General features: G+C 38.8%; 1 protein-coding gene across 8 annotated transcripts in view; it reads left to right on the forward strand.

Moving 5' to 3' along the window:
• Positions 1-13399, forward strand: part of Adamtsl1 (ADAMTS-like 1) — a 914539-nt gene that overhangs the window by 697122 nt on the left and 204018 nt on the right. For all 8 annotated transcript variants that reach the window (XM_006538374.2, XM_006538376.2, XM_006538377.2 and 5 more), the window contains 2 exons: positions 1652-1726; positions 5943-6100. In XM_006538374.2, the coding sequence (XP_006538437.1) occupies positions 1652-1726; positions 5943-6100 (233 nt within the window). The remainder of the gene's footprint in view (positions 1-1651; positions 1727-5942; positions 6101-13399) is intronic.

Raw genomic sequence — 13399 nt, forward strand, 5'->3', positions numbered from 1 at the left:
AACTGAACTCGGGTCCTCTGGAATGGCAGCAAGAGCTGTAAAGCACTGAGCCACCTCTCCAGCCTCTCTGTGGTTTTAAATCTCTTCATCTCATCAATGTAGCCTCAACTTTTAGGTAGGGAGATGTATGCTAAAATAATCTTTGATTCAGGCAGAGTTTTAAAACTGTTTCAAAACAGAAATGGAAAAAAAGAAAGCCGGGCTTGGTGGGGCACTCCTTTAATCCCAGCACTCGGGAGGCAGAGGCAGGCAGATTTCTGAGTTTGAAGCCAGCCTGGTCTACAAAGTAAGTTCCAGGACAGCCAGGGCTATACAGAGAAACACCGTCTTCAAACAAACAAACAAACAAACAAAACCCAAACAAACAAAAAAAACAAAAACAAAACAACAACAACAACAAAAACAAGAGATGGTAGGTGTGGAGCAATATTTGAAGTCATTTATGATATTTCCTTAAGGACGAAGGTAGGTTGTAGCCAAGAACAGGAGGAAGGGGCTTGAGGGTTCAGAGCATACACATTATTTTCTCCTTCTTAGTCCTCCCCATTTAGCTAAGATGCTCTGACAGAGAGAGGTGCAAATTCAAATATAGTACACTGTCCTTTGAACACAAGGGCTTATTTCTTCATTTTAACCCAGTACAAATGATGGCAATTTAAAGTCAAGGGTTTCTTGCAAATCCGTTTTTAAATCAAAATTCACGTGGATGGGTCTAGAAAGATGAGTGTGTGGTTAAAGCACACACCACTTTGCAGGACACTCAAGCTCAGTTTTCAGCAGCCATGTCAGGTGGCCCACAATGCCCTGCAGCGCTCTCTACCACCCTCTTCCGGTCTCCGTGTGCAGCTCCACTCACACGTGTACATATTCCTACCTGGACACAGATGGACAGACAGACAGACACAAACTCGTTTAAAAATAAAACAGCTTTAATACATCACATTCATTTTTTTCCTTATCACCAACTTGTTTCTTTTTTTTTTAATATTTTTTTATTATTACGTATTTTCCTCAATTACATTTAGAATGCTATCCCAAAAGTCCCCCATATCCTCCCCCCCCCCACTTCCCTACCCACCCATTCCCATTTTTTGGCCCTGGCATTCCCCTGAACTGGGGCATATAAAGTTTGCGTGTCCAATGGGCCTCTCTTTCCAGTGATAGCCAACTAGGCCATCTTTTGATACATATGCAGCTAGAGTCAAGAGCTCCGGGGTACTGGTTAGTTCATAATGTTGTTGCACCTACAGGGTTGCAGATCCCTTTAGCTCCTTGGATACTTTCTCTAGCTCCTCCATTGGGGGCCCTGTGCTCCATCCAATAGCTGACTGTGAGCATTCACTTATGTGTTTGCTAGGCCCCGGCCTAGTCTCACAAGAGACAGCTATATCAGGGTCCTTTCAGCCAACGCTTGCTAGCATCTCATTCATTTTTAAAAGCCTAATTTCCCCTAAGTTAAGCAGTGGTAGCTCCTTTGGCATGTTTTATTTTGGAGAAAGTAGACATTTTAATTCTAAACCATTGCATTTCACATTTCAGATAGTAAGAAAAAAACCGTTTAAATCTGTTGTTCCTGCTTTTGTATGGGATGCAATCAGTTATTCTTTTGTCAAATTATATGCTTTTACAGCTTTGCTCTGTTTCTTTCTAGCGGATGACACCGTGGTCGCCATTCCTTACGGCAGCAGACACATCCGCCTTGTCTTAAAAGGGCCAGATCATTTGTGTAAGTAGAGCTACTGTTTTCCTTGGGGAACTGGAAATTTTAGCTGTACTATTAACTTTTGTTCTCAGAAGGGAAGTAAGCTCAAGAGAGCCTATACCCCGACCCTACCCTCACCGCATCTCAGTCCTGTGATATGATAGATTGAATGGCTTCTGTTTGTATTTGGTTGTGTGGTGAGAAGGAGGAAGCCTTTGCAGTCATCTGTAAGCAGTCATCCAGGGTGCCAGTGTGTTGTTTGCGGGCTAAGCATGTGACTGAGTCCCTAAACCTTCATGACTATTACCTCGGTTCTGTTGTCTTTCTCTTTTGTCACTCTTACCTGTTTTCTTTTCTCACCTTTTCTCACCTCCCTTTTCCTTTTCCTCCTTCTAAAATTAATTTCTTCTCCACTCTTCCTTTTCCTTACATATTTTAAATCTTTACTTCATCCGTCCACAAATATATAGAAGTAACAAACTATGACATTTCAAGCAAACTCTTGCAGACTACTCAATTCTGTGAATTAATTCACAGCTCTCACATCTTAAGGACAAATGGTAGGATTTGGGGTGAAAAGGCAATAAGGCTTTAAAGATAAAATCTTAGCTTTCTCCTTGTAGGGTTCATCAAGCTAGTGGTTACCAACCTTCCCAGTGCTGCAACCCTTTAATAGAGCTCCTTGTGTTGTCGTGACCTCCAACCATAAAATTATTTTGTTGGTACTTCATAGCTGTAATTTTGCTACTGTTATAAATCATCATGTAAATATATGATGTGCAGAGTATCTGATGTAGAATAGCCCACAAAAAGGGTCTTGACACACAAGTTAAGAAGAACTGATCTTCAGTCATGCCAAGGCATGAATACACAGCCACATCTTATTCCTTATGGTTTAGTCCTATCTAGATAGAGATTTGTACATTACAACCAGAAATTGTGGTCTGTAAACAAAGACAGGGGGTGTGGATATGAGAACATTTTCTGGGCCGGTCACTTTCTCTTCAGTTCTTCCCTTAGCACTTCTGCCAGTTGAAGTAGCGAGGATTATTTCCTGGCAATTAGACTATCATTATAATTAGATAAACAAGAGGAAGATAGATCAGAGCCTGGAAAAGTTATTATACCCTACTAAGTCTTTCTAGAAACAAACACATTTAATCAAAGAGATGCGGTTTGAAAGGTCTTGTGAAGCAAGGGGTAAGCAAAACACAGTTTACACACTAAGAAGTCATCCTTCTATGGACCCAAGTTCTTTTCTAATCCTGAACAGCCCCATAAAGTCCAGCATTCACGTGGCAAAATATGATGTATGTGTATGCTTTATACCATCCAAATGACTTGTTTATCCCCTTGAGAACAAGACACAGATAACCGCTATTGAACAACAACACTCCAAAATGGAAATTTGTGAGCAGTGCTGGAGACTGAAATAAAATAGCCAGGCCGAGGTCATCATCGTGACCCAGGAAAATGGCTGGGCAATGCTGAAGAAATACTTAAAACAAAAGCTTACATTTTTATAAATATGTTGATCTCCTGAATTTTTGTAGTTTTGTGATTGCTAAGGAGCTGAAGAATTGGGAGTCTAGGAAGATGTCTCAGTTAGTAAGAGGTTTGTTGTGCAAGCATGAGGGTTTGAATTCAGATCCTCCACTACCCATGTGAGAACCCAGGTAAGAAAGCAGTGTGGGAACTAGAGAGATGGCACAACAGATAAAAGCCCTAGCTGCTCTTCCAGAGGGCCCTGTATCAATTCCCAGCATCCACATGGCAGATCGTAGGTGTCTCTCAGTCCAGCTCTTTGGGATCCAACACCCTCATTCAGATATACATGCAGTCAAACCACCAATGCAAGAGAAATTTAGATAGATGATAGATAGATAGATGATTGATAGATAGATAGATAGATAGATAGATAGATAGATAGATAGATAGATAGATTAAAAAATAAAAACAAAAACAGTATGTGTCTATAATCCCAGCAATGAAGGCAGAAACAGGCTGGTACCCCAGAGCTCATTAGCCAGCCAATATAGCACAATAAGTGAGCCCAGGTCCAGTGAGAGACTCTGTCTTAAGAAAGTAAGATGTAGAATGATTGAGGAAGACACCTAGCACCAACACCAACATCTGCCCTACCTACCTACCTACCCACCCCCCGCACACACACACATACACACACATACACCTCACACAGAGACACAGAAAAGCTCAAAAAAAATCTGTATTTTGTTGAATCATCCTAAAGAATGGCTAGGTAAGCTGCAGTTCACAAATGAGATCTCCTTTTCCCCGACAAGCATGCTGCTTACACCGTGCAAGTAGGAAATACCAAGTGGTCAGTCTTAAATTCACAAACATACAAGGAACGTTATACAGACTGAGCAAGTTGTAGGGCATAGATATATGTAATAACAAAGAAATAGAGGCCATGAACTTGAGATCAAGCGTTGGCACTGGAAGGATTGGAGGCAAGAACAGAAAGGGGAGAAATTACATAAGTATATTTTAATTTCAAAACATATGTTTAAAGAAATTGACCTTTTGTTTCTGTTTTTAACTTTTCAGTTATTTCAACAAAATGATGGGAGGGGGGATAATGATGTCTCATTTCTCCTGTGGATTCTTTCCCTTCACTAGCCCACAATGGAACTAGTTAAATATTTAAATATTAAAATACTTAAATATTCCTGGTGAAAAAAGCAGCTTCATACCAGCCTCCCCCCCCCACACACACACACACACTCTCTCTCTCTCCTTCCTTCCTCTTTCCCTCACTCCTCCCCCTATCCCTTTCTGTCTCTCTGTACAGGGTTTCTCCATGTAGCCCTTGTTCTCCTGGAACTTGCTCTGTAGAGCAGGCTGGCCCCAAACTCAGAGATCTGCCTGCCTCTGCCTTCTGAGTGATGGGATAAAATATGTCTGTCACCACTGCCTGGCTACACCAGCCCATTTTTAATCAGAAGTACCTTGAGGACAGACAGGAAGCCTCTCAGTAGAAGTGAGTCTGTTGCTCAGGACAAGGGTACACATTCAGGCTTCTCACAACTCCAGAAGCTTTCAGATTGGTTTCAACCCCAAAGTCCACTCTATATAATAGAAGAGCAGGACCAGGATTAAAGCTGGGCTGAGAGACACAGAACCTCTTTCTCCTGAAGAACTGCTGTCAGAAGCAATGATTCTGGTGCAAGTTTTTATAGAAATCATCTGCCTAAGTCCTCTGTCTTTCTTCATATAGGTCACAATTAATGAAAATAACTTGTCAATGACCACTGTGAGCTCTCTATGGTATCACAATATATACATATTATCAATATGTGTTCAATAACCACTGTTCTTCCCCAGCCATACTCTCCCACCTTTGACAGTTTCTGCACTCAAATAATCCTGCTTGTGCTTATATGAGATAATTCATATATAATCAACATATGTTGTGACATATTAATATGTATATCAATGTATAATCACAATAATTTCATTTGCAATCATACATATATATAAAATCATGATCTTCCTAAGTATTCTCTACCTTCCTATAACAAAAGATGTCTCATAGACTGTATCATTGAACAAATTTGAAATTGAATGCTCTAGGATTCATTTTTTTCTGCTTACGTGTTTATAGAATATCATATGTGAAAAAAAACTGATATCAAAAGTCATTGTGAAAAGAGGGGAGACTCAATGATTAGCACCTGTCCTTAAGCCACTATGTTTTTTTCAGTTGAGCAGCAACGTATATATAGTAAGCAACAGAAAGCATAGAGGTAGGTAGGTCGGTGGATGAAAAGGAAATTGTACAGAGGCTGAGACAACACATAGATCCACCTGGACCTACTTCAGTGAATAAAAAGAAAGCTGAGAGATATTTCTGGGCTGAGGACTACCAGGACAGAACTCAGATATGTATGAGATGTGGGTTAGCCTAAGGAATTGGGTTACAGTAAAGTGGGATCCTCAGATGAGGTCATTGGAAAGTCAAAGGGTATTTTGACAGGGAACCATGGATGCTTAGATAGTGAGTTTTAAAATAATTTCATTTGTAACATAATCTTCTGTATGACATAGACATGTTTATATACCTTATTTATATTACAATTTCAATACTATTGGTTATCTAAAGAATAATGCTCCTTTCTTAAGTAGCTCAAGTTTTAATTCATAAAATGTGTTTGCATGTGCTCAGTGGTAGCCCCGGGCATACCTGCCTCTCCTCTTCTTGCATTTGATTATATAGATCTGGAGACCAAGACCCTCCAGGGAACTAAAGGTGAAAATAGTCTGAGCTCTACAGGCATTTTCCTTGTGGACAATTCTACAGTGGACTTCCAGAAACTTCCAGACAAAGAGATACTGAGGATGACTGGGCCACTGACAGCAGATTTCATCATCAAGGTAAAGCCTGTTTGGTTCCTTCATATTAATTCACATCAAAACATATGGCACTTATAATTGCTAAAAGAAATAAAGGATGGGTGATAGATAGGTAGGTAGGTAGGTAGATAGATAGATAGATAGATAGATAGATAGATAGATAGATTTAATGGAAAATAAATGATAGATGATAAATGGATAGGTAGATAGATAATAAATGATAGATGATAGATTGGTTGATAGATATAGCAATAGATAGAACATAGATAGATAATAGATGATAGATAATACAGATACAAAGAGAAATAGATAAATAAGAGATTATAGATGAGTAGATAGATAATAGATAACAATATGTGTATGTATGCTTTACCCAGAAAATGTTTCTTTCAAGAGCTTTATTAGCTACATGTTTGATGTCATATGAACATATGTTTTCAAGGAAGATCTTTGAATATATTATTAATCAAATGGCCTCACATACGTAGCCAATATAGTTATCATTAGTTGGAGGGCATAAATCATTTCTGAATAATTAGAGTACAGTTGTTGACTAATATAAGGTATCCTCAGTAAGAGAGAAATGCAAACTGATAACCTGTAGACCTAGCCAACCAATCATTCTTCCTATGGCAAATTTGGTTTTCTCTTTTGCTGGCAAGAAGATTGACTGGCTTCCTTGTATCAGAGCTACCCTGCCCTTAAAGGTAATATGAAACACATTGCTGGAAGCAACAGGACATTCTATTGGAAAAATGCACACACTGGGAGAACGCTTGGGAATCACAATAAAATAAAACATTTTTTTTTCTTTAGGAGGTCAGGAGGACCTGAAGGGTTTCAGCTGTAAAGCTGTAAAACTTGTAATGTGTCCAGGACTCCATAAATTTTTTCATCATGAGACCTGGAGCCAGAGGACATTTGATTTAAGTAAAGATTTGGTGACCCCATGGCAGCGGGAAGTAAGAATACATAGAGGAAAATGTGATGGGCGGTGAGGTTGTATGGAAGAAGAGTTCCAGAATACTGTCCTCTATCTCCATCTGTACAGTTGCTCTTTTTAATTCAGGCCAGATGCTGGCCACATGAATATGAACAAGAAGCTACAAACTACTAGAGATAGCGCATAATAGCATATCTAGTAAAAATCAAGTTATATATATATTAATTCTTTGAAACCCATAGAGTACTGCTGAATAGACCATTTGTAGAATTGTCATTTCCCTGATGGCCTTACAATAGTTAATATTCATGATGAATGTATAGAATTAAATTCCAGTAAGATTATGCATCTTTGAATAGTTCATAGAAGTACCCAACACCTTCCATCCATCTCATTACCTTCAGCCCATCGCCCTTTAGATACTCTATGAGCACAGTGAAGTGAGCATAGTCAAGATTGAACTTAAGTAAACTCAGAAAGCCCCCATATCATATTTTTTACCATCTCCATCTTTTTAAATGTTTTTATTAATTGTGTTTAGCTAGCATTCAGGTTTCTCTTAGACGTGTCATTGCGGCTTGTCCATACTTCCTAACTGTTCTTCCCAGCCTTCCTCCTCTACTCTTGATGGTCCCCTTCCACCACTCAAGTCATACTGCTTGTGCTTATATGACATAATACATATGTGCCTATGTGTATATTGAAATCTAGATTCTACACACATAAAATGGCATGTTTTTCTCAACCCCCTTCCATGGATAGGAATAGTATTGCCCAGGCAAGCAAATCAGAAACCTTTGACTCAGCTGGTTTCTCTTCTTTATGCAATAAACTTTGTCCCGTACCATTCCTCTGGTCCTTTTCCATTCTGGTTGCCCTTGTTTTAGTTTATACCTTTGCCATTCTTTGACTAAGCTAATACTATGGATATAGGCTCCCCCCTCCCAAGTTCAGATCCCTTATCTATTTAGATTCAGACTCCGTTTTCTAGAATTATTTGTCCCCTTTGTAGAATCCTTCATAGTCCTACTTTGAGATAACATCTAAATTCACAACACAGTACCTCTTGTTTTGGTAATCAAGGCTCTTGATGTCTTTCCACCTTACTTTTGACTTGACCCCTTTGTGTGTAGGCTGAGAGACTAGCAAGTCCTACCCACCACCACCATCGTCAGAACTCGTGGTCTTGGAGAAATAATATGGTCTCTACCTAAAATGTTCCTCTCTTTTCTTCTGGCGTCTTCTTCACAAAGCACTGTATCTCCTTTGCCATTTCTTTCTTTATCACACATTTGTTTGTGTTTCCTTATTGATTCTAGAGGAAGGGGCTGTATTATATTTGTCTTCATATCTCAATAAAAGCAAACCATGGAGCATGAATAAATGCCAAAAGAATAAGGAATTCCAGTTCTCATTGTGCTGTAACAATAACAGGTGATGACATACCCATTTTATCAACCATGAAACTCAGCTTCAGGAAATACTCACCCGAGGTCATACCCATGGTAATCTTGGACTAGAGTCACATTTCTTTTCTTCCAGCCCAAAACTCTTTTCCATTTTCTATGTTCCTTCTAAGAATGTATCCCCCCCCCAAGCTCTCATTGGAAAACATCTGGAATTAAATGAATGTAAAGTTATTCTAAATTAGATTATGTAAAAATTGTAATGTATTCATACAAATTTGAAAATGAGCCAGATAATTTAAGAAATATAGAAAAACATTTAAAATCACCCTTTCACCAGAGATTCATGATGAAATAAATTTCTATGTTACTTTAGTAAAGAAAAGGATTATAAATCTAAAAGCAAAGGATTATAATTTTTCAGATTTAGCTGTTAAAATTCAACTCAACTTGTGGATTCAGGTTGATTGACAGCAGTATTAACTGCTGTGAATCATGTGGGGATGGGTACAGTAGAACAGATGTCTCATCAACATGCCCACTTCCTGCCCTTTGATTATATACACCCAGATAGGGATTGTTGCATTTTACGGTGCTTCTATGTTTACAACTTTTTGAGGACTTCTTTTTCAGTTGGTTGAACCAATTTGCATTGCCACACTCAGTACAAAGGCTCCCTTCTCTCTGCATTCCTGCCAACCTTAGCTCTCCTCAGTTCAGTAACTGAGTTCATCCTGGCAGGTATGTGCTAACAGGTAACCATGGGTTTCCTTGCATTTCCATCATGATTGGTGATGTTGGGTGTCTGTTGGCACTTTGCCATCCCTTTTTTAAGAAGATCATTAGCCTCTTTTAGCCACATCATTTCTTTTCTTGCTAAATCAGTCGTGTTTCTAGTATATTTTGCATACTCACTATGTATGTTTACACCTAATCTCTCCCATTCTTTGAAATGGTCTCTTTATTCTGTTTATTGCTTCCTTTCCTGTGTACAATATTTTTAATTTAATATTATACCATTTTTTTTTCTTTGCTTGTGTTGCTTTTTCTTTTGAGGTTATACACCACTCCCTCAAGTCATTGTTAGGACCAATGAATGTAATCAAACTACTCCCACTGTTTCTTCTAGTATGTTTATAGTTGTAGGATCTACATGTCAAGTCTTGATCTTTGTGCATGAAAGAGTCTGAGCTTATTTGTGTGCATGCTTAGGGATAAAGATCTAATTTATTCTTCTACCTGTGACATTCGGGTTCCCAAATACTGTTTACTAAAGCAAAATTTTCTTCCCTTATTCTGTATCCTTTGTAACTATGTCAAAACTACATTGGCCATAAACACCAAGGTTCATTTGCAGGCTCTATATTCTGTTCCATTGGTTCATGTTTCTGTGTTCATACCAGTGCTTTGCTGTTTTGATCATATAGTAGACTTTGAAATCAGTTAGTGTGATGCTTCTAGTTTTGGTGGTTTTGCTCAAGATTGCTTTGTCTACTCAAAAAGTATTCTGTTCTATGTAAATTTTTTTAACCATTTTATATTTCCATGAAGAATGTCTTTGGAATTTTGATAAAGATAGCGTTGAATTTGTACGTCGCATCAAATAAAGCAGATGTTTAAACATTATTCTTCCAATACATAGGCAAATGTATTTTCCATTCATTTGTGTCTTATTCCATTTCTTACCACAATATTTTACATTTTTTAGTGTATAGACTTTTCACTCCTTTAGTTACATTTATCATCTTGCTCCCTAAAGAAGTATTTGTTTAAAAAAATTTAAACTCCAAACATTGGTTATACAAGCAAATTTGGCAATGCTAGTGTGCTATGGTGGTTAAGCATTCTAGAATTTAGTATGTCTCACTGTTTACTGGCTGTGTGACCTCTCATATAATGTTTTATCTTCTTGAGCCTACTTACTCCTTCATAAAATAGTAATAAAATACGTCCATTCCCAATGGAGCCCCATGGGGCATTAAATGAGATAATATGTGTAAACATGGAGAGAATTAAATTACTTCCTTCCAGCCTTTGAAACGCTTTAGCTGCCAGTTCTCTAATCACAGCACATGTTCTACACAATAGCAAAAGGCTTCTTTTCTGAAGATGGTCACAGGGTGATCAATTTATAACTGGTATCCCAGCAACAATTTGACAGATATGACCAATAAAATCAATAGATGGGAAAGTGGGCTGCAATACTGGGGGCAACTACCTGGGCTGTAAACCCTTTCTCCTGTGCCTCCCGTGTCTGTTCTAAAGCTGCAGACTTGGCAAATTGGGAAAAATTTCCCTGATAAAAGATCCCACCTTTCCTCAGAACCTCTGATTTGTTCTAGTTTTGCAAGTACTTTCTGTATGTTTGGGTGTGTTCTAGGTTTGCCCATGTGAATGTTTTGTGTAGGAATCCATATTAGATGAGGAGAAACATGATGAGCACTGAGCTATGCAAGTAGTGGGAGCACACAGATAGAAAGAAAAGAGTGGGCATATGCAGAGCTGAAAACCTGACCCAGAGTTTATGCACTGGTGGGTGGAGAGCCATAATTTCCTATGGAGGACAGTTTACAAAATGTGAAGTTTTAGGGCTAGGGGACTCTGTAAGCATTGTCCCAGCTGTTTGCCAATGTGGTATCTTGGTATGAATTTTACAAAATTCGCAAACACTGACAATATGCTTGATCGTGTGTATGGTGACTTGAAGTGTATGTATATTGTGGAGAGTTATACTTAGCTACACGTTAAGTAATTAACAAGTGCATCACTTCACAAAGCTATAGGAGCAATGATAACAGCACAAAAAGTGGCCAGATAGTGTTCTAAAGGAATAATACAAAGCTTGTGAGTCCTGCTTGGACTCAGTGTTAGGCAGACATGATCCCTTCCTATGTTGCCCCATAGCCAAGTGCCCCAAACGTATTTTTATTCTGTGAGGTATTATGAGGAGAAGCCTAGAAATGAGTAAGAGCAAAGTATGAGTTACACTAGCCAGTAAGTTTATGGAGCATCCATGACTCAATATCCTTCTGTTAGGAAATGCTTTGTAAAAAACTTTAAGAGAATTCTCTGCATGCATTTCTGCCTTTACTGGGCTTACAATGACATTTAGGAAATAAAAACCCAGGTCAAGAAGATGCAAATAATGTTTCACATAATTGAGATGTTAAAAATACAGGTAGTAAAAGCTAAATGATCTCCTGTATAGGCTCATATGATTACGAAAGATTTTCAGAGACATAATCATCCTGTGAATATTGGGAAAGATTGGAAATAGTCAATTCTTGTCTCCATTGGAGACTGAGCTGTAGTAATTTTAGTCCAGGCCACTCTTCCCTGTCACCTAGCAGATTCTAAGTATATACCTAAAATATACCTCCCCAACCATCTACCCCACATCCATAAAGGAGAAAATGATTGTCTTAAGCCAGGGGACCTCAAGAGGAAGAATGAAGTCAACTGGAAAAGCAAAGCACCTAATGATTGTATAGTGACTCATCTTCCTACTCAACCTGGACACGGAGTGGTTCCCCTTGTAATCATCTCATGTTTGCAAATAGACTCTAGGGCATTGGAAGGAGCTAATTTGAAGATGTTGCATTTCTTGTTGGATTTCATACATTGTTAGACAGCAGGGCTTCCAATGGAGATTCAGGAAGCAACCCTTTACTTTTGCTGCTGAGCATGGCGCTGTGCTATCCTGCCCTTCCCACCTCTTTCTCTACTGTCTTTAATGTCCTTGCCCTCCTTCTCCTGAATTCTAGGATGGTCTTCCCAGCCACAGGTCTGCTCTTCCACTTAGTGTTTTCTTCTGGGTTCATCTTTTAGCCATTTTCTTCCTTGATGCATGACCTTGGTTGCTCCCAGAAAGGCATTCTAGTCCATTGCCCAGAGTCATTGCAGCTTTAGCTAGAGCCATATCCCATGCCACTTAGAGGCCAAATCATGTCTCTTCCATGCTAAGGTGTACAGTTCTCAGAGCACTTGAAAGTTCTTTAAGGTACATAAAAGCAAAGTTGAATGCTAACAAAATTTAAGCAGTTAATCTTAGAATTTCCAAATGCTAAAATCATCAGGGATTCCTGACATTGGGAAGGCTGAGTCCGTGTTTCTTTCCACTAATAACAAGCCCTTTCTGCTGTGCTCTCCTGCCTGGGGAAACAGAGGGGCTTGTTTGTTTGTATTTTATTTATCATCATTATTATTTGTGTTTGTATACATGTGTGTCAAAGATAACTTTCAAAAGCCAGTTCTGTCCTTCCACTCTGGGTTCCAGAGATTAAATAGGACTACCAGGCTCATCCAGCAAGGGCTTTTACCTTTGCAGCTGTATTGTCAGCTCAAGAGGTAGGCTATGAAGGAGGGTGGAGAGTGGTCTGGGACAGAGATTGCTTTTTGACATTTTGCTTTGCCTTATGAGATGTATCACTGGCTGAAGAGACAATGTTCCTAAAATAGTTAAAATTCAACAGAGATCCTAAGATTTGATAAAATAAAATCTTGTTCCAAACATACTCAAAAGAAAACATGATCCATATATAACTCATTTGTTCACCGATACATTGATTTATTTAACAACTGTTTGGTTGCCTGCTATATGTCAAACACTGGAGATGATGCCAAAGAAATAGGGATGATGAAGAGGACCAAGAGATGACAAGCAATGGAAAGAGACAGTGAAGAAACAGTGATGCCCCCCCCCCCACTTGATTCACAGACACCTGGTGCTGTAAAGATTGGGTTACTGTTCAATGTCATTGAAAATGCAAACAAGAGCATTTAAACCATTTTTCTCACACACTTGAAGAAGTAGCATTCTGCCAATTGCTAAGCTAGCCTAAAATTGAATACAATAAACCAAGACAATTGAGAAGTAGGTACCTTAGCTTTATTTCATTTCCTCCTTGTCTTAGGAAGTAATTTATTCCCACAATCTCCAACCCATAAGGAAAACAGAGTACCCAAGAGCAC

Source organism: Mus musculus, chromosome 4 (assembly GCF_000001635.26).
Source record: "Mus musculus strain C57BL/6J chromosome 4, GRCm38.p6 C57BL/6J".
NCBI lineage: Eukaryota > Metazoa > Chordata > Mammalia > Rodentia > Muridae > Mus > Mus musculus.